A 27226-nucleotide genomic window follows, 5' to 3' on the forward strand; every position below is an offset into this window, starting at 1 on the left:
TTGGCCTCGAGGAAGCAAGATTTCAGGATTCGGGGGCACGCGACACACGCGTTCGCGTATTTTTGGACGAGTCGCTTCCTAGAGCGGCACGGAAGTCGGAGTCGAAGGGGATCGCGCGCCCCTTTTCTTCTTTCGATCAACCTGAGCCAGAGAGAACGGTTTCTCCCAATTCTCCGCCATATATAGAATGGGAATATGTACGAGCTTCACGAATATTTCCTTTCTTTTCTTTTCTTTCATTTTCCCTTCCGATTCGCTTTCCCCCTTCCCTCTTTCTTGTTCTAGCACAAGTTGTAACGCGAAAACCATCCATGATTCGAGGATAAATTTTATAATTGGAAATTATAATTTATCTGCTTCGAGGAATGATACGTCATTTTTAAGAGAGGAAAAAAAAAAAACGCTTCCTCAAAAATGAAAAGAATTCAATCGACGTCTTTACATCCGATATATATCACCGTCGATCGATCGCCGTCATCGTACAACTAGGTTAATCTTCGTGGAACTACAAAGAGAAAAACTGACAAACTGACGCGGATAAAGAAGCAAAAATTTCATTATCGTCCTCGATAATTGTTCGAATCACGAATCTATTCGGAATCGTGGTTCGATTCCTCCTCCTTCTTTCTAAGAGACCACGCGATCTCGAAAGAAGAGGACACGTACACGTAGTAGGTATACGTCAGGAAGGACGAAAGAAGGAAAAGACGACGGTTCGAGATGGAGGAGGGTAAATAATCGGTGGACGCCTAATCCTGTAGGAACGCAGCGGGATATTTTTGGCGGGATCTCGTGTCCCGGACAGAAGGCTGGAGGATGGAGTAGGCGGGGAACAGTAGATAAGACCCAGCTCGTGATTAATGGACTAGGGTTGGTTGCTTAGCGTGCGGAAAGGGGAGGGGAATGTGGAGGGTGTTGTTCGCGTTTCGTCGGCCGACATGAACGATCGTAGAAATCGGTGGGAAACGGGAAACGAGGGGGAGGGGGGGGGGGAAGGGAGAGGGGAGCGGAAAAAACGAGCACGTGCTCGGGCCGTGGGCCTCACGAAAACGACCGAAAACGAACGAATCCCCCTACCCTCTCTCTCTTTCTCGCTTCCTAGTTGGGCCTTGCCGCCCAACTGGTGGGGCAACAGCTACCCTTCACATCCCCCCACTCCTAGGTGGAAAAGTTGGACAAATCGGGAAGGTGCGTTTCCCGCGACGAACGACCCTCAGTTGCACCCACGCTCGTCGCTTTGTAACGTCCTTTCTTCCGAGTCGTTCGTACTCTTCTTCGGAAAACAATTTTTCCCGCGTTTTTTCGTGTGTGTCTTTTATTAACTGCTTCAACCAATTACTTTAACTTTTTCGTTTCTTCTTTTTTCTTTCTTCGTGTTTTTCGACGTGTTTATTTACACTTTTTTAGAAAAATTCGTCAATTTAATTTTGTTTAATTCAAGTATTCCGTTTGCGTTACTCATCGTATTGGAATACGAAAAGCCTAAAAGTTTTTTCCCAAACGTTGGAGATTGATATTTAGGGGAAAAATACGATGGTATGTGAATTTTCTATTTTATATTCGTATCTTATTGTTAAATTTAATCCTATCGATTGATCGTTTTTTCACGTGTTAAAATTATAATGTATAGGAAACGTAAACGTTTCCCCGAAATTCCATTCCATTGTGAAACGCTATCTCGACCAAGATTCCCGAGCAAATTAACGAGCGACGTAATTCCCACCTGCCCACCAGTGTGTTAAGCGGAAGGAGAACCCGCGTGGTCATTCCCCTAATGATCAGCCCTCGAGGAGATTCTCGTTTTCTTTACGAGCATTTCGTAGTGTTGCAAAGGTGCAACTTTTCCTAATCAACGGGGGGGGTGGTGCCCTCTCGCGGCGTCGCCTTTCTTCCTCGTTCAGATATTTCCACGAAAACGCCTCCGTCGGGGAAATAAAAATGTCCAAGGTCGAGGAAACGTTCAACAATGGCCCCTTGCCTTTCCCTACTGTTTTTTTCGCTTTCGACGCACGAATGATCGCCGGTTAACGGCCGATCGTGAGTTGCAAAGAAACGATCGGATTCCTTCTTAAAATGCCCCAAGTTCTTTCCCCTCTTGACTCGGAAACAATCGATCAAACTGGCCCTTCTTTTTATTTCTTCTCCTTTTTTTTCTTTCTTTCTTTTTCATTTCTCTTTCTTTTTTTTTTCTTTTTTTTTTTCTTTTTTTTTCTTTTTTTTTTTTTTTGCAATTAGGAATAACGTTAGATACGCGGGAAGAAATTCTCGTTCCGCGATCCGTGAATATTCCACGATTAATTAATTATTCGAGGGAAATTTTTGGCGGATATCTCGCCTATTCGATCGTATCGGTGCCGATTAAAATAAATTTACATTCACGGTAGTCTGGGTACCGTAACTCGTGAATTCTTGAATTTTTTTTCTTCGTTAGGATGATGAAAGAAGGAAAAGGATCAAAAAGTTTGCTCTTTCGCGAACAAATTAACGATCTTTAATCATCTATAACTGTTTATTTAATAATAAGGAAGGGATCTTTGTCGGAACGATTTTGAATGAAAAAACGAAGGAAAAAAAAAAAAAAAGAAAAAGATAAGAATTTTTTTTTTTTTTTAAAGGAATTTGAACGATTCAAAAATCCATTCTTTCCTTAATTTCAGACACGCAAGTTCGGTTGGACCTGGTGGAGCATATACCTCATGTGGCGACGATCTGCCAAGAATCTCCTCATCTATTCGACAATGTCGTTCACGATCATTTGCTCGGTATCATTATCAAATATCTACAGGACCAAGATAACCAGGTGAATATTTCTATGATCCATGCTCCTGTCACCGCTTATTATCGAACGTTTATTGCGTTTATGTATGATAAGTATCTTTTCTCTCTTATGTAAAGTCCCCTTCGACAGCCCGGATATACTTCCACTCTTTCTCTTTGCTCCTTTTTTCGCCAAGTTACCGTAACGCGGCAACGAATTTATACAATCCATTGAAGAATTCCTTTTTTTTTTTTCTTTCTGGTTGTTGGCCTAGGTACGAATGACAGCCCAGACAGCGGTGTTAACGTTAACGAAGAAGGGAGTTCTCGACAACATCACGATCGAGGTCAAACTGTGTCCCGTAATAGAAACCCTCTGTAGGTCCGTCGATTTCCTTAGCTCTGGCATCTCCGTAAGTTTCCATATTATTTTTTTTTTTTTTTTTTCATTTTGCGTTTCTTTCGTTTTCCCGACTTTTTCTTTTTTATACCATAAATTTACCTCGTTCTTCCCCCCCCTCCCCCCCCCGTTATCGTTATGTTCTTTGCCTATAATAATCCACTATATAGACTTTAATTCATCGACGTCGTTTCTGGATCAAAAAAGAAGAAGATGATGATGATGATGATGAAGAAGAAGAAGAAGAGGAGGAAGAGGAAAGAGGAAAAAGAAGAGAATGAAAGGGAAAAAGGGAAGACTTGAGGAAGGATCGCGATATCGAACGAATTCCTAACGTCTATCATCGTCCAAATTTTGTTCCCGTTTCGCGAATTTTTGCGAGATTTGTTTTTTTTTTTTTTTTTTTTTTTTTTTTTTTTTTTTTTTTTTTTTTTTTTTTTTTGGAAAAATAGACATGCGTTCGTCGAACAAAACTTAACACTTTATAGGAATCGATCCTTTTCTCTTTTCTTCTCGCCTCTCCACTTTTTCTACTATTTAAAATTCCACCTAGGGACAGCGTAGTTTAACGAGTTTTCTCATTTTAAACGCGTTCAAACGGAGCGTAACCCGATCGTCGACGTTGTTTAATCAAAGAATACGTATGTAAAGAATTGCTCACGGTTAAACGTGTGTGCATGTATCGAAAGTAGGAGGAGAAGCGTGGGGAGAAAACAAGGCGAGACGCGTCCCTCGCGCCTAGCATTCTTGATCCATTCGGACTCGGCTTCGACTACTATGCAAAGAAATGTAACGCAACGATCGGGAGTAGTAGGTGTTCTATCTCCGATCGAGAGGTGTTCCGTGTTGTTTATGGTCGTTGAATCTTCGGACGCGTCCTCCTTCGGGCGGATTCCGTCTGAAAGACATGGGTAGTGAGATGTTCTCACGCTATCGCGTCTCACTATCTTGTCTTTCATCCGGCGTTCGTTCTGCCGCAACGTTCATCGATATGGAAACAAGAAAATACTACGTATGTATACATATATACGCATGGGGAGCGAGTATTAGAGAGAACGGTGCGTCTTGTTGAATCCTGGCTAAATTCGTTGGATCGAATCATTGTTGTTATTATTGAACCGAATGTATCGAAAAAGTAAAAGTCGTAAAATTTTGTCGTAAGAAAAAGAGGGGGAAAAATATATGTATATATATATATATATATAGAAAAAAAGAGAGAGAGAGAGAGAGAAGAGGACGAAGAACAAGAAACGGGGGCAAAATATCCCCGGATAAGGACATGCTTTTACCATCAAAGTTGGTTTGTCATAGAGATCGACTATCACAGCCAGCTTTGATGAGCAAAATTGTGTCCGTCTACGGCGCGAGAGAAAACGAAAAGAGAGACGTGGTGGAAATATTTAGCAGAGAGAAGGATGAGAGCACACGTATCTTTTGGAAGAATGGAAAATGTGCGATCCGCAACGGAGGAACCACGCGAAAAGGGAGAGATTGTACAGATTGGGGAGAGCGAGAGCGAGAGCGAGAACGAGTGTGCGAGAGAGAGAGAGAGAGAGAGAGAGACGAACGTTGTATCGAGTATACAGCACCGAAATGAAAATACCTTTTGCGGTCCGATACATCAAATTGGTTGTGGAATGTTTCGAGTCATATCACAGCCATTTTGATGAGCTTGGCCCGCAGAATCGATCGTCAAGGACCGTGTGTGTTCGTGTATCGCTTCGTTCGGATATGCTTAATGCCCGTTTAATTAATAATCAACCGTGTATGCTCGATGAACACCGGATAACGGATAATAAAACGCGTAATCTTTTCGCTTCTGTTCTTAATCGCGCGCTTCTCACTTTTTTTTTTTTTTTTTTTATTTTTCTTCGTTCGTTCGAGCGTGTTCTCGCACGACCATCGGAAGAGGACGCGATATAGGTGGAGGCAGAAGATGGAGGACACGTTGGAGAACGAGAACGCAACGCGATCCAATCGTCAAATTGGTTGTGGCGTGTTGCTTTTCTAGATTTCATATCACAGCCATTTTTGACGATTTGGATCGCCGTTTTTTGCAACGAATCCGTGTCTCCTCTGTCTCTATGGAGACACCAATTGATCCGATTCGTCCATTCCGTTATTGGGATAACGCTGAAATCCCAATAGTTTTTGCGAGGAAACTTGTGTTCGAAAAATGGGAAGATTGGCGCGTGTGCACCGCTCACAAAGTGGTTGTGATATGCTGATACGAGCGTTCATATCACAGCCAGCTTTGATGAGCGTGGCGTCGCGTCGAACCAACGATTATCATCGATTCTCATCGAGTTCCATCTTTCATCGTCATTGAGTGAAGACTTAAGATAGGCTCTGGTAAAACCAACGTTTGTAACGTTGCTCGCCTTTACGCTCGTAAATCCATTCTCGATCGTTTTTCGCTCATTCTTCTATAGGCGGCGTGCGATCGTTTTCCCGCGAAATACATCGTTCCATCGCGAGTCATTTTAAAGAAAAACATTTCCGATCGAGTCCCGTCCCGATACGGAGAGCGAGTCTTCAGCGCACAGTTTCCAATTTCGGGAAAGACTGTTTCATAGTCGACTTCCTCTCATGGATTCGCACGATCCGTGAAGGACGTGATCGCGTTTATTGAACACCGATCTCAACATCGCTTCCTTATGCGTCATTCCTATAGATTATATCTTATCTTTTTTCATTTTTCATTTCTTTTTTTTTTTTTTGTTTCCTTCTCTTCGTCAAACGATATCGAACTTGAAATAATTAATTAATTCGTTAGAATTTGAAGTAAACAGATATCGATACATGTAGAATATCGTGACGATATTTAAAAGTTCGTTCCAAGATTTTTAAACGGGAGTTAATATTCGATCGTTCTAATTTACGAGTGGTAGACGGATACGGGGAAGAATAAAATGAAACGATGAAACGCCATGTTGTCGAATAACGATAGAATGATTCACCTCCGAGTCCAATTCGTATGGTCGTCGAACAATGACCTTCTGATTCGTACGGATGCGGGTATACGAAGGAAGTATTCGAGAATCGTCGCGAAACGATCGATCTTTCGCAATTATTCCGAACTCGTTCGACTCGAGCCATCTTTTATCTATTTGCCGCTTCTTCTTCTTTTCTAGGTTTTTTTTTTTTTTTTTTTTCTTTTTTTTTTATCCACCGAAAATTCGACTGTTCCTCCCATCAGAGTGGTTGTGATGTGGTAACTTGGACTCGTATCACAGCCAGCTTTGATGAGCGGAACGGTGCGATTTATATCTTCGTCGAGATTCAAACGGCAACGTTGTCCGATATGTTTTCTCTCTTTTAAATTAAAAAATACACGTATGAATTCGAAAAACGACATTTAGAAAATGTGCGAATTTATCAATTTATCCATATCGTATAATATTTCTATTTGTTCCCTCCTTTCATTTTATCCATTTTACCAATTTTTCTTTTCTTTGTTAAATCATGTTTCCTTAAATAAATATATATATATATATATATATAATATCCGTTTCCACGATTTCCTAAAAGATATATCGTATATGTTATGTCGATTCACAGCTCATGTGCAAAATGGCGCCGCTCATTGGCAAAGAGATGACAGAAAAGATTTTTCTGGATAGATACATCGCTCTCTGCAAAGACAAAGAATTTTATACGAGAAAAATCTGCGCGTCGCACTTTGGCAAACTTTGCTCCGCTGTCGGGAGGAAGACTCTTTTCCGAAAATTGGTAGGTACATTTCTTTTTCTTTTCTTTTTTTTTTTTTTTTTGTAAAAATATATACCTCCAATTGATATATTATTTTCAAACAGATTATAATATTTCTTTTACTCTGTCACGCAGTTTCCGGTATTTGTCGATCTGTGTTGCGATACAGTGTGGGGTGTCCGAAAAGCGTGCGTGGACGTTATGATGCCAGTTTCGTGCTGTATGACTCTTCAACATCGTCGATTACTCTTGGCAGATCTTCTTGCCACGCATCTTAACGACGATTCGAAATGGGTGCGAATGTCTGCCTTTCAAATTTTAGGACCATTTATATCTACGTTCGCGAAACAGTTTACCGAAGTGACTTATAATCAACATGGTGAATTAGTATTTACCAGTCAACAAGATACTCGTTTCAGGTATGAAAAGCTACAAGTTTTTTTTATCCTCTGTTTCATCTATTCCGCTCTCGCATTGTTTTACTTCCGTTTTAATTATTCCGCTTTATTTCTTTTTCCAATCTTATCCTTCGATTCATTTTTCATTCCATTCTGTGTTATGCTCTCTCAATGTTTCCTTTTTGATCTTTTTCTTCTTTTTAATCGAAAAGAAAAGAAAAAATATATTATACCGATCCTCATTTTATTACAGTATAAGGTATTTGTACGAAGGAATATTCCCCACTAAGTGCGCGATACGGAGTCATACGCTCGACGCAGAGGATCATAATTCTAAGGATAACTTCAATTTATCTGTGATAATACAAAAACCAATTTTCGAAGAAGACGACGACGAGGATGAGTCTCAGGAAGATCATATTTCCAGAATGAGAGCTTATAAATCGAAGGTACGACGTGTCCGTAAGTAACGAACCGACGCGATGGTTCGCGAGTTTAATTTCGTTTCCCCTCGAGTTAAGAAGCAGAAGATCGATTCTTTCGTTTGTTCGATCGTCGAATTTATTTCCGACGAGAAATTTGGCAATTATTTGGTAAATAATTTATTTCAGATACAGAGAAAGCATCTGAAAAATGACAAAGATGATCAAAATACATTGGACGACACGGAAAATTTTAATCCATTCCTGTACTATTACATAGCACCGGATCTTCCATTGGACGACGAACTTGTCGAAGCTGCCAAAAAATCCGCGGCGCAAAATAATGTAAATCGGAAACAGCCGTTGATCGGCATTACAGCTTCTAGTAAAGCATCGTTATTAGATAACATGTTAAAAGAAGACAAATATTCGACGGACAAATTCGATGTTATCAATTTCAACGATCAAGAGATCGTCCCTCAACATTTGATCGATTCGTTCTTGTCAATGGCCGAGCCGGAACAATGTTCAGACATGGGTACGGATATTCCTCATCATTGCGCTTTTAGCTTTCCCGCGGTTGTGCTCACGTTAGGGAAAGAAAATTGGCCATATTTGAAGCAAGCTTACCAATCTTTGGCAAGTGCCAATCAATGGAAAGTGAGACGCACATTAGCCTCCAGTATCCATGAAATCGCTATTATTCTTGGAGAGGAACTTACCGTCACTGATCTTGTTCCGATCTACGATGGATTTATCAAAGATCTAGACGAGGTCAGAATAGGTGTGCTCAAACATCTAGCGACATTTTTGAAAATACTCAAACCGACCGATCGTCGCCAATATTTGCCAAGACTGAAGGAATTCCTTTCCACCGATACCGAGTGGAATTGGAGATTTCGGGAAGAGTTGGCCACTCAATTGTTAGAAGTTGTGAATCTGTTTAATCCTGCGGACGTAGAACGGCACATAGTATCATTGTCTCTTGAATTATTGCGCGACAAAGTTGCTGCTGTGAGATATGTTGCGCTTTCTTTGGTATGATTTATATTTTTTTCCCTCTCTTTTATATTTCACGCTTGAGAAACAATCACGCTTAGATCTCATTGTATGTAATAACGCGTTATACTCGATATATTTAATTTTATACAGGTTACGCAAATAGTAGCTCATCTATCTGACAACGAACGTCACGTAACGGCGCTATTTCAAGAGCTTAGATTTTCTCTTGTATATGCAAAAAAATGGATCAGAAGGCAAACGTTCGCTTTTGTGTGCGCCAAATTAATATCAAGCAACGCTATCAGTGGGGATAGATTTTCCCAGGAAATGTTACCTAATTTGTTAAAATTATCCACCGACAAAGTACCAAACGTAAGATTAGTTGTAGCGAGAACATTATCGAAGAACGTTATTCCTATGGGATGTAAGTATTTATTTTTTTAATATATTCACGATATGATATACGATATAAATTACGCTTTAAACGTAATTGACCAAATATGTATTTTGATATTTAGCAGAATGGTTGGGAGTCGAACAGGCGGAAGAAGTAGAGAAAAGACTCAGAGAGATGAGATCAGATCCGGATAGAGACGTTCGAATGTTAGCCGGTGGCGAGGAGAATTCTGTATTAGATATATTGTCGCAAACGAAAACCGAACAGTCGAACAAAAACATAATGTTTTAACGAAGTCGAACGAGAATCAAGTTCTAATCTATTTCCTGCCACGTGAAACAATTTTATATCGAACTCTGCCAAGTGAAAGAATGAAGAAGAAAGAATGTCGTATGAAAGTTCTTCCACGTGTGAATTATCTTTGTAAATGTAAGAGGAAAATTGATTGGATGGAAGAAATAACAATTTTGTTATATCAAGAAAACGAATGAAAAAGTTTTTTCGAAGAATAAGCTGGTGTATTTGTGATGTAAAAAAAAAAAAAAAGAAAAGAAAAGAAAAGAAAAGGGAGGAAAAAAAAAAAAAAAAAAAAAAAAAAAAAAAAAAAAAAAAAAGCTCAAGTTTTACAGAAGCGAACAAACAAACAAAATATAATACTATTTAGTGCAGTTAAGATAGAAAAAGTGCAACTTAGCGTTGTTGTTGCAACCAAGGGACCGATGCCCTTTTAGATTATAAGACAGATTATAAATATCAATGGTTAAAAGACATTGCACAGTTATATAAGAGTGTGTGTGCGTGTTTAAAAAGAAGTGAACATACACTGCCACTCAAAAGTATTAGGACATTCAATTGTAATAAATACTTGTAAAAAGTTATGAAATCATCGAATACTGAAAATTTCACTAAATTTTATGTACTCTATTTTGTACCGTATTAGAGAGAATATATTTTACCGATAATTCCTTAAATATTTCTCGCCAATAATAATAAATAATTATATTATTGTCTCATATATCGGTATATCAACTGCGTATTCTTATAATTGCGTCCACAAATCTAGTAATAATCGTAATGTGAATTCTTTTTTTTTTTTTTTTTTTTTTTTTTTTTTTTTTTTTTTTTTTTTTTTTCGTCTCTTAATCTTCTCGAGATTAATTTTACTTTTAGAAATTCACGATTTTTCTTCACGATTTGGAATACTTTTTAATTTACTTAATTTGCCCGTTTCAATAGACTCATAATTTTTTATGCTGTTTCAAATTAAGAGAAAACGAATAAGATTGCTATTTCATAATTTTAATATCGAAACTTTTTTGTAATACGTGTAAATAATGTCTTCCTACCATATTCAGGATCTTTCTCTCCCTTTTTCTCTTCTACCCTTTCTCGCTTCCTGTCTTCCTCCGATATCTTAATGTTTTTTTTATTTTATTCTTGTCACAATATCCCTCGTAAACGGATATTTTTGTCCTCGATCAAGTCCATTTGAACGATCCTGTTTTAAACTTAGATTCATCGATACGTAATATTTTTTCCAGTTTTGTCAATATTCAGTGTGAATAACGTAACACACTTGTTCTTCGTCATGGCATTGAAGATATTTTGAAAATCAAAAAAAAAAAAAAAAAAAAAAANNNAAAAAAAAAAAAAAAAAAAAAACAAGGATCTCATAAATTTAGAAATGATTACAAGATGTTTAAGTATCATAATTGAATACTTATATTTATTGAGATTAATAATCTGATTTCGATATTGATCGTAATACGCAAAGCAACTGACAATTTTGCTCCATTTTATCAATCCGATCGATATCCTCAAAGAGATATCGTCAAAATCGGAAAAAAGCGGATTCGATTTTATTAATTCTCTTATTTTATCTTTTCAATGATTATTTTTCAACTGTCAACGATCAATATTTCATTCCAAAGTCATATACTCTTGTTCTTATTGTTGAAATTGTTTCATTCACTTGGTTTCATTTATTTCTGTAATTCTGTATCGGAGGAGTAATTCGTCTCTTTTACTTCTCTCTTTTCAACATATCATCTCTTGCATTAAGAAACCAATTTCCAATGTCATTTTCTAGCTTATTTTCTAACTTATCTTTCTGACTTATATTCAGATTTCTTTATTTTTCAGATTTATCTTTAATTTTTATAAATGAAAAAAATTTAAATTATTATAAATCTTTTTATGCAGTTATCGAATACATTTTATCACAATTTCTCTTATATAGAATATATTTTTATTAATACAATATTAATTAATTGGAAATGAATTTTGATACTCGATTCTTTTCTTATCTAATTGTCATACTTCAAAGAAAATTGATTACGATAGAAGAACAAATTGATTCGAAACTTTTGTTTATTAAATTTTCTTTTTTTAAATATTTATGTGTGACTAATTTTATGCGTGAAATATATTCATTGTAGAAATTGAAAACAGATTGAAAAATTGTTCGTATGCAACATAATTCAGCGTATTAGAATATATTTTATAAATTATTGCAATTATTTATTTTGAGATTTTATATAAATTTAAAATTATTCAATTCAATTTGATTCAATTTTTTTTCTCTCATTTCTTTTTGAAGTGTATATATTTCATACACTTTAAATTTATTAAAAATAGCAAACGTCCTAATACTCTTGATCGGCATATGCGTTGTTTAATATTCATGAGTACGTATACTTACGTTGCTGTTTACTATTGTGATCAATTTGTATTTGTAAGTGGTCCCATAGATAAGTCGGATATTATTAATTAGAGATATTACATCACCGAGATCTTGGGTTCTTTGTCACGTGATTATAACATATTTTCTATAGTATCATAATATGTTATCTTTTTTTCTCTTTAACGCATTAATTTGAATCTTTCTTATCTAATTAAAATTATTTTAAAACAAAACTTGCGCAATCAAAAGAATTCATTTTATTTATTAATTTTGTTCTGCATGTTTATTGACTCACGTTCTTTTTTTTTTTTCGTACTATGATTTATAAATTTTGTTGATAAATATTTTGTTATTAATATATTTAAGAAAAGAAACGCGTGAATCTTATTGTTGACGAAAGTAAAAAAAAGAAAAAAAAAAAGAAAAACAAAAGAAACTTGCATTACATTGTGTAATTATCGTATTAGTCAATATTGTTGCTGGATGCGAATATAAAAAGATTCGAGATTGGTATCGAGATTGAAATATAAACGTATATATATTATCGAACGATCTAAAGAGAAATGTTATCATTTTTTTTAATCATTTTTTCGTATTTTCGTATTTCGATATTTAGATTCGTAATAAAAATCAATATATAGTCCTTATATAAGAACTGAAATATGGAGAATTACAGCAACTATATTCGTATTGAATTATCTCTTAATCATTAGATGGCGCATATGTTTCTGAGACAACACGTCGAAAACAAATATTACGTTCCCTCCTTAGAGGAAGAAATTCTAAATTTCCCCTAGTTCTTTATCCCTAGATATCTGTTTGTTGGAACGTTCGTCAACTATTATTAATAATTTATCATAGTTCCCAGATGTATATTTTTTTTTTTAATTTTTTTTAATTAGATGAAATTATTTTTCATCGCATATGAAGTATTTATTCGTTAATCAAATAAAATTACAAAATTTTATTATACGTATGAAAACAAATCTCACATTATTACTTTACAATCGTTTCTCGTTCGTTGCGAAAGCAATATGGAATAATGCTATAATGGAACGTTTCAAAAATTTTCCCACATCAGTAAATGATATATGAAATCTTATAAAACAATCCAAGTGATTATTATAAATTATTTGTAAAAATCTTATTTATTTTTTCACTTATTTCTTTTTAATTCACACTTCTATTAAATATACTTTTATTTTATCAATGACGGTGAATTTCTTTCTAGAGTTCATAAATTTCGACAATTTAGAATTTCGCTATAAAAATTATTTTGATTATCTCATAAAATTTTGATTCAAAATTTTAATTATTAAATTTCTCTTTAGAAATTTGGATAAGGAATATTTATTAGGAATATTATTTCTCGTTAAAATAATTTTTTTCTTTATCTGCTTTCCCCTTTAACTTGATTGTTGATTAAAAATTATATACGCTTGAGAAAAAAGAGTAATTTCAATAGCAATTTTTTAAAATAAAAATTAAAAGAATGGATTTAACGGTTAGCGTTTGTTTTTTCTACTTTTGCATTTATTTAACTTTACGTTGATCTTCTAAAATTTTACAAGTTTAATTTTTAAGTTAAATTAAAAACTACATATTTTTTATTGCATATCGTTGCCATTAAAAAATATTTTCGAAGCGCTATCTAAATTTATCTAATTTTTATAATCGATTCCTAAAATATGAACGCTCAAAACATTATGCTAATGAAGAAATGATAAATAATTCGTCTTTGTACCCGTCGGATAATGTTAATGCCTCGTTATATTTTGAGAATTGTTTATACAAAAATTAGATTTTTAGATAGTGTTTCGAAAATGTTTTGATACCAGCAATAATATAGTAATAATATAGTAATATAGTAATAAAAAATAGTAATAGGTTTTAATTTAAAAATCAAAAATCGATCTTTTTTACAAGATCAAATAAATGACAGCACAATCTGATTTCCTTTAAAATATTTTTCATATATCTCGAGATTTTTCGAGATATCTACCCGGAAAGATTAAAATTTGATTTGCCTCATGATCTTTGAATTTTCTCAAAGCAAAATCGAAGATTAAGACCATTTATACAAATTATTATTTTATGATAAGATCGCCGGTCGGAATATTCACAAGTTCGTAGTTACAATTAAGAATAGCTTAAAAATAAAGTACGATTGTACAAGATTGTTATGAACAATAATTAAAACGAGTTTTAATATGCAAAAATATAATAGCGTCTTTTGACGTTTTAACGGTACTAGATTAAACGTGAGGAGAAATTGTGCTTACTATCGTCTCGTACGTTGCATCGATTCCATCGATTCTGATTTTCTCTCTTCATAATTCGATGCAGCTGGGATGTGACAATTACTGTGATCTTTGTCTACACGTGATTTTATACGAACGATTCTATATTATTTCATCGTAGATATATATATATACTTTAATACGATGTAAGCACGGTTTATCTTAACCCTTTCTTCTCCGTTTTAAATTAAGCAATTACAATTTACACAAGGTCGTTTCGAAAGCCTTAAATGTATTTAGAAATTTTTCAACGATTTGTATATTATTAAATGGAACGAAAAGAAGATCACGTTTGTACAATTTATATGATACTAGTTTATATATAAGCAACAAAATATAAATGAGAGAAATACAAGTTGTTAAGTAAACGATAAGAGATCTAATGTAAAAAAAAAAAAAAAAAAAAAACATGGATCGTTAAAATAAATAAAATTATATTACATTATTTGTGAAAGAACAAAAGTCAAACAAATGAAATGATATCACAAAATATTTGTTAATTATCCCAATTCTTTACCATCGCTAATATTTTGCGATATTTTAAATTAAACAAAGAAGAAAAGGGGAGGGGTAGGGGGAGGGAAGAAAAAAAAGTAAACTATCGCGTTGTAATTGAAACATAATGATTAGGCTGTTTTGTAAGCAACAAAATCTTGTCACATATGAATACGAATGAAGAAAAAAAGTTGTGTTTAAAATATTCTATATTATATATATATTGTGTATTTGCTAATAAAGCAAAAAAAAAAAAAAATATACATCATGCGATTTGTTACAAACAGTGTTGAGGTTATTCGTTTCAATAATAATTTCTTAACTGTTAATTGCTAAAATAATAACTCAGAAGTAAAATCAACGATTTTAATTTGTTTACTTCTGATTCTTTCTTTATTAACGATATTCCTCTCCTCGTTTTTCTTTTTCATTTTTTATAACATACATTTTATATCTACTTATTTTTTTAAAACATATCGTATAAATCTTACATTGTACATCGACATCGACAAGATAAACGTAGACAAACCAGAAGCCATTTTGCTTCATTCATAGGAAGATATTATCGTTAACAATTATAACCAATTATCAAAATATACCAAGAAATTTTCCTGGTGGACAAGCAGGCAATTGGCAAGCTTTTTCCTCCATCTCGGTCTCTGCTGTGCTACAATCGCGTAAACAGTACCGCCATCTTATTTGACGGCCTTTACCACAAGTAACGCTACAACTACTCCAATCTGTCCATTTGCCCCATTTATTATTAGATTTTGATTCATTTTCACGGCTTATCCTTGGAGTATTTGGAGACGTATTCTTAACGATACGTCTACTCACCGATCTTTTTTTTTCCATAATATTTTTATTCGGAATCTTGACGAGTTTATCGTGCTCATTGGTAATTTGAGTTGGATTCACTTTTCTCTCAAGAATTTTTGACGTTTTTGTAGATCCAAGTTCATGATTTATCGACATACATTTTTGAACAATTTTAGGCGATTCTTTAAAAGTGTCACAAGCAGTGCTAACATTCGAACATAAATCGTCTATCGCGCGTGTTTGAATTTTTCTCTTTTCTTTCTCACTTTTCATGTCTTCTTCGATGTTTAAATAATTTTGAAGTTCACTTACCTGAAAAGAAATTTATTTTTTTCTTATCGGATTAAAGAATAATTAAAAGAAAAAGAAAACGTCATATATATATATATATATATATATATATATGATATATATTTATATCTACTTTCGTTACTAATTTCTTCGCGAGTTCTTTAACTTCTTCAATCGATCGTACCGCTCGATTAGTATTCATTTCATTAACCATTGAAAGTTGATTTTTGTCTCGATTAGAACACCGATTTATTTCAGAGGTTCCAGGTTCCTGAATGTTCTCGTAATATTTTAATTCCTCTTCTTTATTTAAAAAGCCATGATTCGATTCGGCATTTTTATCTCTTTTTATACGTAATTTTATATCTTGCGGCGACAAAATAATCGAATTTTCTTTTTTTTCCACAAAACTTTTCCGCTTCTCATTTCGCTTCTCAATCAACGCATTCGTATTTTCGTCTATTCCGGTATTTGAATTGTCATCGCTGTTTCTTGTTTCCTCTATTGGGTTTTTTCGCGCAATAGAGGAAATTGATGAAACATATTTCAACATATCGTCATTCATTTTATTCTTATCAGATGTTTTTAATTTTTCGTGTATTGGTAATTCAATATTTTTAAAGAAAGAATCGTTTTCGATATCTCTCCTATCGATCATGTTTTTCGATTTTACGAATCTATGATGAAAATTATTTTCATTACTTTTCTTATCTATCGCATTAATAGTTCTTTCTTTTTTCAATTTATCCTTGTTTTTCGTTTTATTCGTTTTTTTCTTACGAGACACTTTCGACCGGCTTATATCTTTCGAATGAACGTCTTTTATCGATCGTAGAAAATTGTTCGATCCATCATGTTTCTTTCCCATATGTTTTTTCTTTTTCCGTTTTAACTTTGTTTTCGTTCCATCATGATTGTCTTTCTCTTTTCTTTTGATTCTTAGTAAATTTGCATTTACATCGTTAATTGAATCCGATGGATTTAAATTCTTATCAAGTATATTTGATTCGAGTATCGAACGTTTTTTTCCCTTAGATTTAGATTTTTCTTTTTCATTGATCGTATTTTGAGAATCAAACGAGAGAGAATTTTTCTTTCTTAAATATTCTTTATCTTCCTTATCATCCACCTTTGCGTGATCGTTTCGTTTTTTCCTAACTAATTCAACCGCCAACATAGGATCTGATAAATTTTCAATTTCTGAATTTTCGTCCGATTGCCGATTCGTATTAAGTATATTATTCAAGGGTAATTTTTGCAAAATTTTAATTTCTTTATCTACGAATTTTATATTTTTCTTTTCTAACGTGTTCACTTTACTTACATCGGATGATGACGAGCTGATAAAATTATTACTCTTGGATTTATCTTCATTATTTTCATACCCAGAAATCGCAGCGTTAAGATGTTTCGAACGATCTTCATTCTCCTTTCGATGTTCATTAATTCGAATATTATTAATTTCTCGTTTTGTATCGAGCAACGTTGCGTCATCGTTGTAAGAATTTTTTTCAATTGATTCACGAATATCTTGAGGGAAAGAGTTAGCCAAATCTTTCAAATAATCTTGTCGATAATTAATAATTGGTTCCGATTTTGATTTGCTTCTTTTCACTCGTACGTGTGCTTTTAAAGAATCTGAATCATCGATATCATTCGTGAAAATACGTGGCTCATCGTAATCTAATAACGTCTTCCTTTTCCCCCTTTCTTCTTTATTTTCCAATTTTTCCGTAGAATATCTTTCCTTATTAAAAATTGCGCATAATGTTCTTCGTTTCCATCTGTAACCAACCTGATACTTGGGATAGTGGTTATTCCCTTTCGTGGACTTTGACAATGCGTTATTGAATGATAATAATGTATCATTTGTATAATGATTAATCGTATCTTTCAAAGCACTTGGCATTAATAACCTCTTAGAATAAATTGGAATATTTTTTAATTTATTTTTCAATAATTTTTGCAATTTTTTTATATCGTTAATTGTACTTTTCGAATTATTACCATCAAATCGGTTCGTAATTAATAATGGATCATATATATACGTACCATTTAATAAAACGCTTATAAAGTCTTGCACAACATGCGTGAAACTTAGAAAAAAATAATTAGAATTTTTTAATGATCCGCAATTTTGGGAATAATAATAATAATAATTATGGTAATGACATGTGGAAAATTCAGTATTAACAATATTATATTTTTTGGTTTTGATGACAGGAGCAATTAAAAGAAGGATGGTAAGAATCCAAATCCCTGTGTAAGTTGAAAATTTCAGCATTACATATGTTATTTCAAACTATTTATGTTATACTGTTCATTAAAAATCCATTTCTACTATTTTATTATTTTATAAGTTATTATTCATAAGGACTTGTTAAAATAGTTGTTACTCCAAGTTTTTGGTTACTTCAAATTTTCTTACATTTGCGATTTAACATCGATTGTATTTCGATGGATCGAGATAGATCGTAAATATTAAACGATATGATATTATTGAATATTATATTTATATTTTGAAAATTTGTTTCGTTATAAATATGAAATTAAATTTTTTCTTTTCTTTTCAAACATCATGTTTTTTTAAATAATTTATATTATACGCTCTATATTATATATTCTATATCTCTATATCTATATTTTAAACATATTTGAAATTCGATTAAAATTCAATAAAATTCAATAAAATAAAAAACAATATCTTCATTAATTTGATTCAGTATTAACAAATATCCAAAGAAAGAATTTTTTAAGTATTTCCTAGTAAGAAGAAAATATAAAATAGACCCTTTTATTTTAAGGAATTTCGTGTCTCGTATTCTGAAATACCGACTTCGAAAAAGATCACATGTTTCTTACGCCATCTAACAACAATCTGACTATTTAAAATTAAATCTGTCAAAACATATAATGAAACATAAGAAAAAAAAAAGTCGTGCTTATACAGCTTTATAATTTTAAAAACTTAAATATAAATGTTAAAAAAAATTTTCACATATAAAAAATAAAATTAAATAATAATCGTTTAAATCAAAATAAAATCATAGAATAAATTAATAGAGAAAGATTTAGTGGTTCAATTTGCTATATTCTCTATATTTATTAATTTTTTTAAATGAAATTATGTGGTTTTTAATGCATGAGTTAATATAATGTATTTCGATATTCTCAATAGAAAAATATAATTTATATATCAAAATAATATTATAATTTATATTAAAAAAATATTATTAATTTAAAAGATAATTAAATATAAATAAACATGTTCTAAATTAATAGTTTGTGATTATAAATATTTTATTTACAATATTATATATATACTGAAAATAATATGCTGTATCTATTTATGTATTCAAACATATATGATTCTATATAAAAAAATTAAGTTGAAAATTAAGTTCTCACGTAATCTCTATGTATTGATCCATAAAAAAATAATTATAACGCATTACACTCTACTCAAAACTATTCAATTTTTATCATTTTTTAATATTTCCAAAAACAAGTGAAATATAATGTTACTTGATGGTATTCAATATAAAACAATAATAGATAAAAAATTACAATGAAAATGATAAGTTTGTATACATAAAATATTTATATTCTCTATAATATATAAGATTATAAATATATGATATAAAATACGTATATTACAACATATAAAAATTGGATCGAATAGATTTTTGTTAAGATTTTTAATAAATAGATTAGACAAAAAAAATAATAAAGATAATTGGATATTTTTTGAATTTTGAATTTTTATCATTTCTTTTTTCAAAATTATAATGTATCTTACTTTACATAAATCTACAAGATATTCTGTATATATTTATTTCATTTTTTATCTATAGTTTCATATTGAAATTTACTTTTAATTCAAACTATTATAAAAAATTATAATCTTATTTTGAGCAAATGATATTGAAAATGATATCAAAATCGTAAAAACAATACTTCTGAATGAATAATATAAAGAATTCTACAGAATGTTAAATCTATTTTATACTTCGTCTATGCTTCTAGTATGTGTCCATATGATATATATAGAATCTATAATTGTTAATGTTAAATATTCTCTTTTTACAATTACATATGATTCATTTTATATATTTCATATATGAAAAATAATATAATGAAGTTCTTAGAATTAACACATATATTTTCATTTATTTTAATGGTAATAAATAAAAATATTATTACTTAACCTATTAAATACAAATTACTATAAATTAAAAAAATAACAATATTTTCTTTAGGTAAATATTGTATCAATGGAATTTTCAGCTGATGATTGTAAAAGTTTAGGCTTTAACAAAGCTAATTTACTTTGTTCAACTTGTGAGGAATTTAATAAACATAATTTAACAGAAATACTGTAAGTATATATAAATATACTTATATTAATTTTATATTTTATATCAAAAGAATAAAAATGATATATAAAAATTATATAGGAATAATTGCAAAGAATGTTGTTTAAAAGATGATGATTATGATGCGTCTGGGTTAAAACGGTATCCACGTGCTGTTCTCGAAGTATGTACATGCAAATTTGGTGCATATCCTCAAATTCAAGGTAAATTTATTTTATATTATTTAAAAATAAAGAGATACTTATTGCATACATTTATTCTGTTTCTTTTTTTATAGCTTTCATAAAGAGTAATAGACCTAATAAATATAAAAACTTACAAATAAAATATGTTAGAGGTTTAGATCCAATAATTAAATTATTTGATGCAGACAATAAAGTTGAAGATATTCTGGATATACATAAATGGGATACTGATTCCGTCGATGAGTTCTTAGCAACTCATCTTTCTATGGATTAACATCAATGTATTTAATGATATAATATATTAAATATTATTTTATTATAAATTTTAAATAAAATGTAATAATCATATAATATGTTTTTTTATAATTATATATAATTTATATATAATTCTAAAAATAAGCTTTTTGTTTATATTAATTACTTATATTCTTTCTTATTTTAAGAATTTTTTGATTCTATAATATAAAACATAATTTTATATAAATATTATTAAAATAATATAAACTAAAACAATTTTTTTTTAAATTATTTTATACTTATTATTTATTTATTTTATTTTATTTTATACTTTTTATACACTCGATTCAATAAATGTTAATTCAATGTTAGAATGAAAAATTATTTAAATAATATAAAAGTAGTGTTACTTTTTATTATTTAGATGCTAATAGACAATTATTATTTTGCACAATTCTTACTTAATAATAAGAATAATTAATGTAAAGAAATTATAATAAACATTACATATCATTTGTTATTAATATATTACATATATGGCTGATAAAGCTAACATTTTTCATGGACGTAAATTTTATTACAAATTAAATTAATTTATAACGATTATGATGTTCGTTATAATAATGGAATTGAAATTTTTAATATTTTATATGTTATATATCATAAAGGATATAGATTTGTAATAAAATTCTTACTTATTATATAATTGTAAAGCAAATAAAATTATTGGTTTTTCATATCGATTATTATAAATCTTAATTGGCAAATATTTTATTATATTTAGGCATAAACTAAATAAAATTTATATTATCTTAATTTTATTTATAATAAGATATTTTGGGATTTGCAGTATATCACTAGGAATGAATCTTAAATCTCCATTTGATTGTTACTTAATTGTTATTAATTAATCATTTAAAAAATAATAAAGATGTTTTAACCTTAACTTGCGTTGGGATAACATGCTCCGCATATTTATTATGATTATATATTTTAAAAGAGCACAAATTGTGTATCACTATTTCTGTTGAAGCTATTATTCTATAATGAACGATACATTACATCTTTGTGTGTATATATATATATATATATATATATATATATATTTCATTTATCACAAAAATTATTTAGTTTTCTTAAAATATATAATTAATTATAATCAAAATAGTAAAAATTATAAAAATAATTTTATTAATTTTTAAGTAAAGAATATTTGCATCTATTATTTGCTTCAAAATAGAAAATAGTGAAACAAAAAACAATAAATCATAGATAAATCTAAGCAAAAAAATAGCGAATATAATATTGTTTTGCCATTTCGAAAAAAAAAATATAGACCTGGTATGGATGATCAATAAAGATAATGAAAATAATATTATAACTTATTATACAAATCTATAAAATTTATATAGAAATAACATCTTGTGCAAAACTTTTTCAAATAAATATAGATTGAGATTACAACTGATATTTTTGACAAATAAATCTGAAATATTTAGGATAAATTTGTAATATATAAAAAAAATAGAACGCATCATTGTATCTATTCTTGTAAGAATCTATTTATTTGATTATTCTGACGAATTCATTAATGTATCAGAAAATATATTTACTGTAGTCACATCTTTAAGATTTAATGGAAATATAACAGATTATTTAGACATGCTCATTGATGAACTAAATTCCAGCGCAAGAAATTAATCACTAAATATTAATAATATTTTTCCATACAGAATAGTCACAAGATAACCAATGTCAGTACATAAAAGCATATCTTTTTATTTTTTTTCTTTAGTTCTGAAATTTATCATATTGTTTAACAATCTGTGTGTACTGAAGTTCAATGTGATAATATATAATTAAGAAACTTCGAACAAGCTTGGGTAAATCAGTTATATATATTTTTTAATATTATAGCGTTAAATGTTTATAGCATAAATGATATATGAATAATGCTACTATATCCGATTTGTACATATAAAAAATTAGCCATAATTATTCAATTATGGTAGATTTTTTTCAGAAAATTTAAGATCTTAAATCATGCAAACATTGACTGCTTAAGATACTAAATAAACTAATGAAATCTAAGAGTAGATGCAGGACTAAGAAATATAATAATTATAGAATATACCCAAGCTTACTTTAATTTTAAAATAGAGATCATTTTATCGTCGAGCTCTTCGTGCTCGTGGAGTACCACGTCCACGTGCAAAACCTCGACCACGTGTTGACTTTATTTGTGGACTTTCTCTATCTAACTTTTGAATGGATTTTTCATGGTCAACATGTTCTTTTTCATCTCCGTCATCAATTAAATTACCTATTTCCGCCTCGTTATCATTATCGATATCAGCCCACATTTTATCAACTGGCGTTTTCTTTTCTTGAGTATTAATAACATTTTCTGAAGATTGTTCGTTGTTTTCAGCTTCATGAGCTTCTTCTTCTTCAGATTCTGCATCAGCTTCAAGTGGATCATATTTTTCATCTCCATCGGTCTTTTTTTGAGGATTTGCATTCTCAGTATTGTTTTCTTGCACTTCTTTCATTTCGATATTATTCTCATCTTCAGGATTAGCTATTTTACGACGTTTCCAGTTTCCATCGTATTCTTTATCATTTTCTTGAGCATTTTCAATTGTCTGCAACAAAAAAAAAAAAGAAAAAAAAATATTACCTCTTACATTTTTTTAATATAAATTATAAATTTATATTTATAAATTTTTTTACTTATTTAATTATACCTCAGATTTTTCTGTTGATTTCTGTTCTGTAGTTTCTATATTCGAAGTTAAGGTTTTTACTTCTTGTACGAAATTTCGATAATGAGTAATACTACGTAAATGAGCATTCATATCTTCAACTAAAAGCATAAATCTCCTACATTTTTCACAATAAAATCCTTGAACTTCTTTCACCATAGATTTTCCTAAGAAAAAATAAATATTGCAAGTTAAAATTTAATAAAAAGTAAAGTAAAACAATTGATATATGTGTTTAATTACCAATTGAAATTTGATTTTGTCGACAATATTTATAAGATGGAATTTTCAATTTCTTTTCGGCCAAATTCTCAACAATATCTGTAATATATTCTTGTTCTCCTGTAATATCTTCTTCTTTTTCATTTTTATTATCAGGACCAATATCTTTTTCTTCATCTTCAGCAGTACGTATTTCAGATTCTCCTTTTGCAAGTTTTTCTATATGAATGAAAACAATTAAAAATAAGGATAAGATAATTTTTTTCTGAAACTATATATTTTTAAATGATTTTTTTATCTACCTTTCTTTTTATTTTTCCGCTGTTCTTCACATTGTACAGCTTTCTTCATGTGTCCAGGAGTTAAACAATGCTCATCATATTCAATACGCGATGGGAATTCTTTTAAACATGGGAAACATCTTGGATGTAAAAATGTTTTTAATTGTTGATGTTTTTCACTCTTTCTATGAGTAGATAATGTTCCATAGAAGTTTAAATCACACATTGTACAATATTCACGTACATTAAGATCCACAGAAACCTAAACAAAGAAATAAAAATAAACAATAATATCAATTTATTATATTTATATGTATTATATTTACCTTTTTCCCACGACGTTTCGAATTAGTCAAACTTAGTTCACGTTGTTCTTCTGCTACTCTTAATTCATGTCGCATCAAATCAACTTTTAATTTATATGATTCATCTAATTTTTCCATCATCAACTGATGTGCTCGTCCTCGTAAATGATTTTCGAAAGACTAAAAAAATAAAAGAACATTAATAAAGCTTAAGCTGATAATATATAATAAATACTAAATACATACATATCCATCCCACATATGCTTATTACATATATGACAGAACATGTGACTCATTGGAACTTCCGCATAACGACTTTCAGCATGTCTAGCTTCTGACTTCTTCCCTGTCATTTTTGAATCCTTGTCAATTATATTTGTTTCCCTTGCCGCTATTTCTTCTGTTGCAGGCTTATCTGATTTTTGTTGTCCATCATCCTGAGATTTTTCTTTTGCTTCTTCAGTTTCAACACTTTGAACATCCTCAGTTTCCTTTTTTATATCCTTCCAATCAATTTTCTTGTCTTCTGATTCTTCGTTTTCTTCACTATTATACAAACAAACAAAATTTTTATTATAATAATAAATGATAATTAAATTTAATATATTTCTTTTAATGATATTAATTAATATAATATTTCTTTAATATGTGCTTTATTAAAAACACGCATGTACAAAATTATCAATATCAATAACTAGAAAGAAATTGGGCATGATATTAAGTTAAAAGAAGATAACTCACACTTCTAACAACTGTAAAAACATTTAATCAACCTATTATTATAAACAAATATTTGGATAATATATATTGAAAGAAGAATACATCGGGAATATTTTACATGATTATGAAATTCTAATGTCATGAAACTATTATAGATAATCTAAATTTAAAGTTGAAATGTGAGTTGAGTTTAATCAACAATGAGGAGTGAACATATAATATGTAGACATATGTATATATATATATATATATATATATGTATGTATGTATATATACGTATGTATATATTTCTTTAAAAGACAAGAGAAAGGACACAATGCTAATTTTTTAGCAATTATATGTACGTAACAAACATCGTACATACAGAAATAGGTGACAGAATGAGACTTACTGAAGTTTGAAGAAACTATTCACAATCACCAGGAGCTTACCTTGTTACAGCAGGTGCTTCTGTTTTTTCATTATCAGAGGTCTTAACGTCCTGCTGTTCCTTTTTGGCAGTCTGATTTTGTTTAGAGGCAGGAATTGGTTTAGAAGATTTATCGTTGTGATGTTGAGTTTGGTTTCCATTCATACGCTGATTGCCAGACTGGGGTGCACGAGATTGTTGTGCAGATGGACCACGTCGCCCACCAGGGCCATCACGGGGGCGATTGCCCATCTAGTCATGTAGGTCAAATGACCAAACCGTCATGAGAAGTATCTGATATAATTGCGATTCTTCTCAAATTGAATTTGGTTTTAGCAACCATTGGGATATTTGAGGGAGAAAAATATACTACTCAATTCGGAAGCAGGACGTATTTAGTGTTCCAATGAACATCAAAGGTCAGTATTTCCACAATCTAGTGGAAGGGAAAAGGAAAATAGTAGCAAATAGTTGAAGATGCATACAATCATCGCATCTTTTGTACAGGCAATGATCTTATTGATCATAAGATATGATATTTATAAAACACATACTTTTATCCTTTGAATGTAGCTCAATAAAGCTCAATGAAAAATAATCAACAAGAAGAAGAAGTTAAGTCAATGAACAATGTAGCTTGTAATCAATATTTTCGAATATTGTTCTTCCATCAATTTTAGCTACAATGACGAATAGAAGACTTGAGTGGATTATAAATGAACCAAGTTAGAGGAGAAATATATCTATACTGAAATTTGTTACCCAAAATCACGGTTAACTTCCATTAAAAATGAGAAATTCTATTTTGAAATCACACGTCTTGTTATCGTGTTTTTTTAATGAATAACATTAAGATGATAATTTTCTCCTATGAAAATTAATTTTGGCATAACTAGTAATAAGAATTGCTTATACTTATTAACTGCACAGGGTAGCCACGTAGCATGTCATCCACTAACTGAAAGCCTCATTAATGAATCGATCAATGAATATAAAAAGGAGATTTTCAAACTTTCAAACTAAGGATTGGTGTTGTTGACGTATAAAAAAAAAAAGTAGTGTGGACTAAAAATTGCCCTTACATTTTTCTTTTCAATCAAAATGAACAGTATATCAAATAAAGATTATATTCATACCTTATTATATGGTTGTGGTCGTTGATTCTTCATAGGATGTCTAACAGGACGATCATTAAAACGCCCTGAAGAAAAATTCTGTTGATTTGGAAAGTTAGGTCCTGGTCCAGAAAAGTTATTTCCAAGGCTAAGAAGTGATGGTACCTGCTATAAATTTTTATAAAATAAATATGTGTGTACACACATACACACACGCACACGCACACGCACACACATACATACGAACACAAATCATAAAAATGACAGATGATATAATATAATGAATAAAATTTAATTACCTGAGGCTGTACTTCTTGTTGGCTGCGAAGTAAATTTGTAAGGAGATTGCTGGCTATTGCTAATTGTGCTTGCGGTGATGCTAAAGACAAATTATTATTAGGTGTTGGTAAAATTCCTCTGCCAGGCATCATTCCTCCTTCCCAGGGATTCATTCCACCACTTCCACCACCACCTCCACCACCTCCTCCACCACCACCACCCATTCCACCACCCATATTGCCACCCATACCTCCTCCACCACCACCACTTCCCATGTTACCAACCCGTCCTCCACCACCACCACCTCCTCCTCGGTTATTAAAATTTCGATTCCCAAAAGAATCACGTTTTATTCCTCGGTTGAAAGACATTGTATCTAAAACCAAATAATAATATATTATGTATAAGAATATATTTTATATATATTATATATAATAATACATTTTTTATATTATATATAATTTATATATTATTTATTTATTTATTCATAATAGAAATTATAACAATTGCTTTTTAAATATAAAAATATAATATATTTAAGAAATATTTTATTATTTTATTATACAATTTTGTTTCTGAATTATTTATTTATAAATAAAAAATCAGAGATATTTCTGAAAAAATATCTATTTCAGAAATGAGAAGTTAAATAATTT

At 30.7% G+C, this 27226-nt stretch overlaps 3 protein-coding genes across 13 annotated transcripts in view; 2 read left to right on the forward strand and 1 right to left on the reverse strand.

Annotated features, from left to right (window-relative positions):
- Positions 1-10102, forward strand: part of LOC122716477 (serine/threonine-protein phosphatase 4 regulatory subunit 1-like) — a 108492-nt gene extending 98390 nt beyond the window's left edge. For 10 of the 11 annotated variants that reach the window (XM_043939586.1, XM_043939590.1, XM_043939587.1 and 7 more), the window contains 8 exons: positions 2658-2800; positions 3033-3170; positions 6719-6889; positions 7004-7287; positions 7520-7715; positions 7878-8726; positions 8841-9114; positions 9209-10102. In XM_043939586.1, the coding sequence (XP_043795521.1) occupies positions 2658-2800; positions 3033-3170; positions 6719-6889; positions 7004-7287; positions 7520-7715; positions 7878-8726; positions 8841-9114; positions 9209-9378 (2225 nt within the window). In that variant the 3' untranslated portion in view covers positions 9379-10102. The remainder of the gene's footprint in view (positions 1-2657; positions 2801-3032; positions 3171-6718; positions 6890-7003; positions 7288-7519; positions 7716-7877; positions 8727-8840; positions 9115-9208) is intronic. The other variant, XM_043939588.1, reaches the window with a different exon arrangement.
- Positions 10103-19801: 9699 nt separating this feature from the next.
- On the forward strand, positions 19802-20584 carry LOC122716487 (selenoprotein F). Its single transcript, XM_043939615.1, has 4 exons — positions 19802-19855; positions 19935-20053; positions 20133-20254; positions 20329-20584. The coding sequence occupies exons 1-4, from the start codon at positions 19811-19813 to the stop codon at positions 20508-20510; spliced, it is 468 nt and encodes a 155-aa protein (XP_043795550.1). The 5' UTR covers positions 19802-19810; the 3' UTR covers positions 20511-20584.
- Positions 20585-22017: 1433 nt separating this feature from the next.
- On the reverse strand, positions 22018-26941 carry LOC122716478 (zinc finger protein on ecdysone puffs). The gene is made up of 9 exons (XM_043939597.1): positions 26591-26941; positions 26313-26459; positions 25199-25428; positions 24293-24593; positions 24068-24226; positions 23763-24003; positions 23482-23679; positions 23221-23405; positions 22018-23118 (listed from the first exon to the last, which is right to left on the reverse strand). Exons 1-9 carry the CDS (start codon positions 26939-26941, stop codon positions 22642-22644), a joined length of 2289 nt encoding a protein of 762 aa, XP_043795532.1. The 3' UTR covers positions 22018-22641.
- Between the last annotated feature and the right edge of the window lie 285 nt (positions 26942-27226).

This window comes from Apis laboriosa, unplaced genomic scaffold, assembly GCF_014066325.1.
Source record: "Apis laboriosa isolate Shangri-la unplaced genomic scaffold, ASM1406632v1 scaffold46_cov150, whole genome shotgun sequence".
Classification (NCBI taxonomy): Eukaryota; Metazoa; Arthropoda; class Insecta; order Hymenoptera; family Apidae; genus Apis; species Apis laboriosa.

Coding starts and splice junctions, on each gene's coding strand:
- LOC122716487 (XM_043939615.1), top strand. CDS start 19,811: ATGAAGTTCTTAGAATTAACACATATATTTTCATTTATTTTAATG. Junction 20,054..20,132: donor CATAATTTAACAGAAATACT/GTAAGTATATAT, acceptor AAAATTATATAG/GAATAATTGCAAAGAATGTT. Junction 20,255..20,328: donor TGCATATCCTCAAATTCAAG/GTAAATTTATTT, acceptor CTTTTTTTATAG/CTTTCATAAAGAGTAATAGA.
- LOC122716478 (XM_043939597.1), bottom strand. CDS start 26,941: ATGTCTTTCAACCGAGGAATAAAACGTGATTCTTTTGGGAATCGAAAT. Junction 24,594..25,198: donor GAAGCACCTGCTGTAACAAG/GTAAGCTCCTGG, acceptor TTTGTATAATAG/TGAAGAAAACGAAGAATCAG. Junction 23,406..23,481: donor ACAAAATCAAATTTCAATTG/GTAATTAAACAC, acceptor ATTTTTTCTTAG/GAAAATCTATGGTGAAAGAA.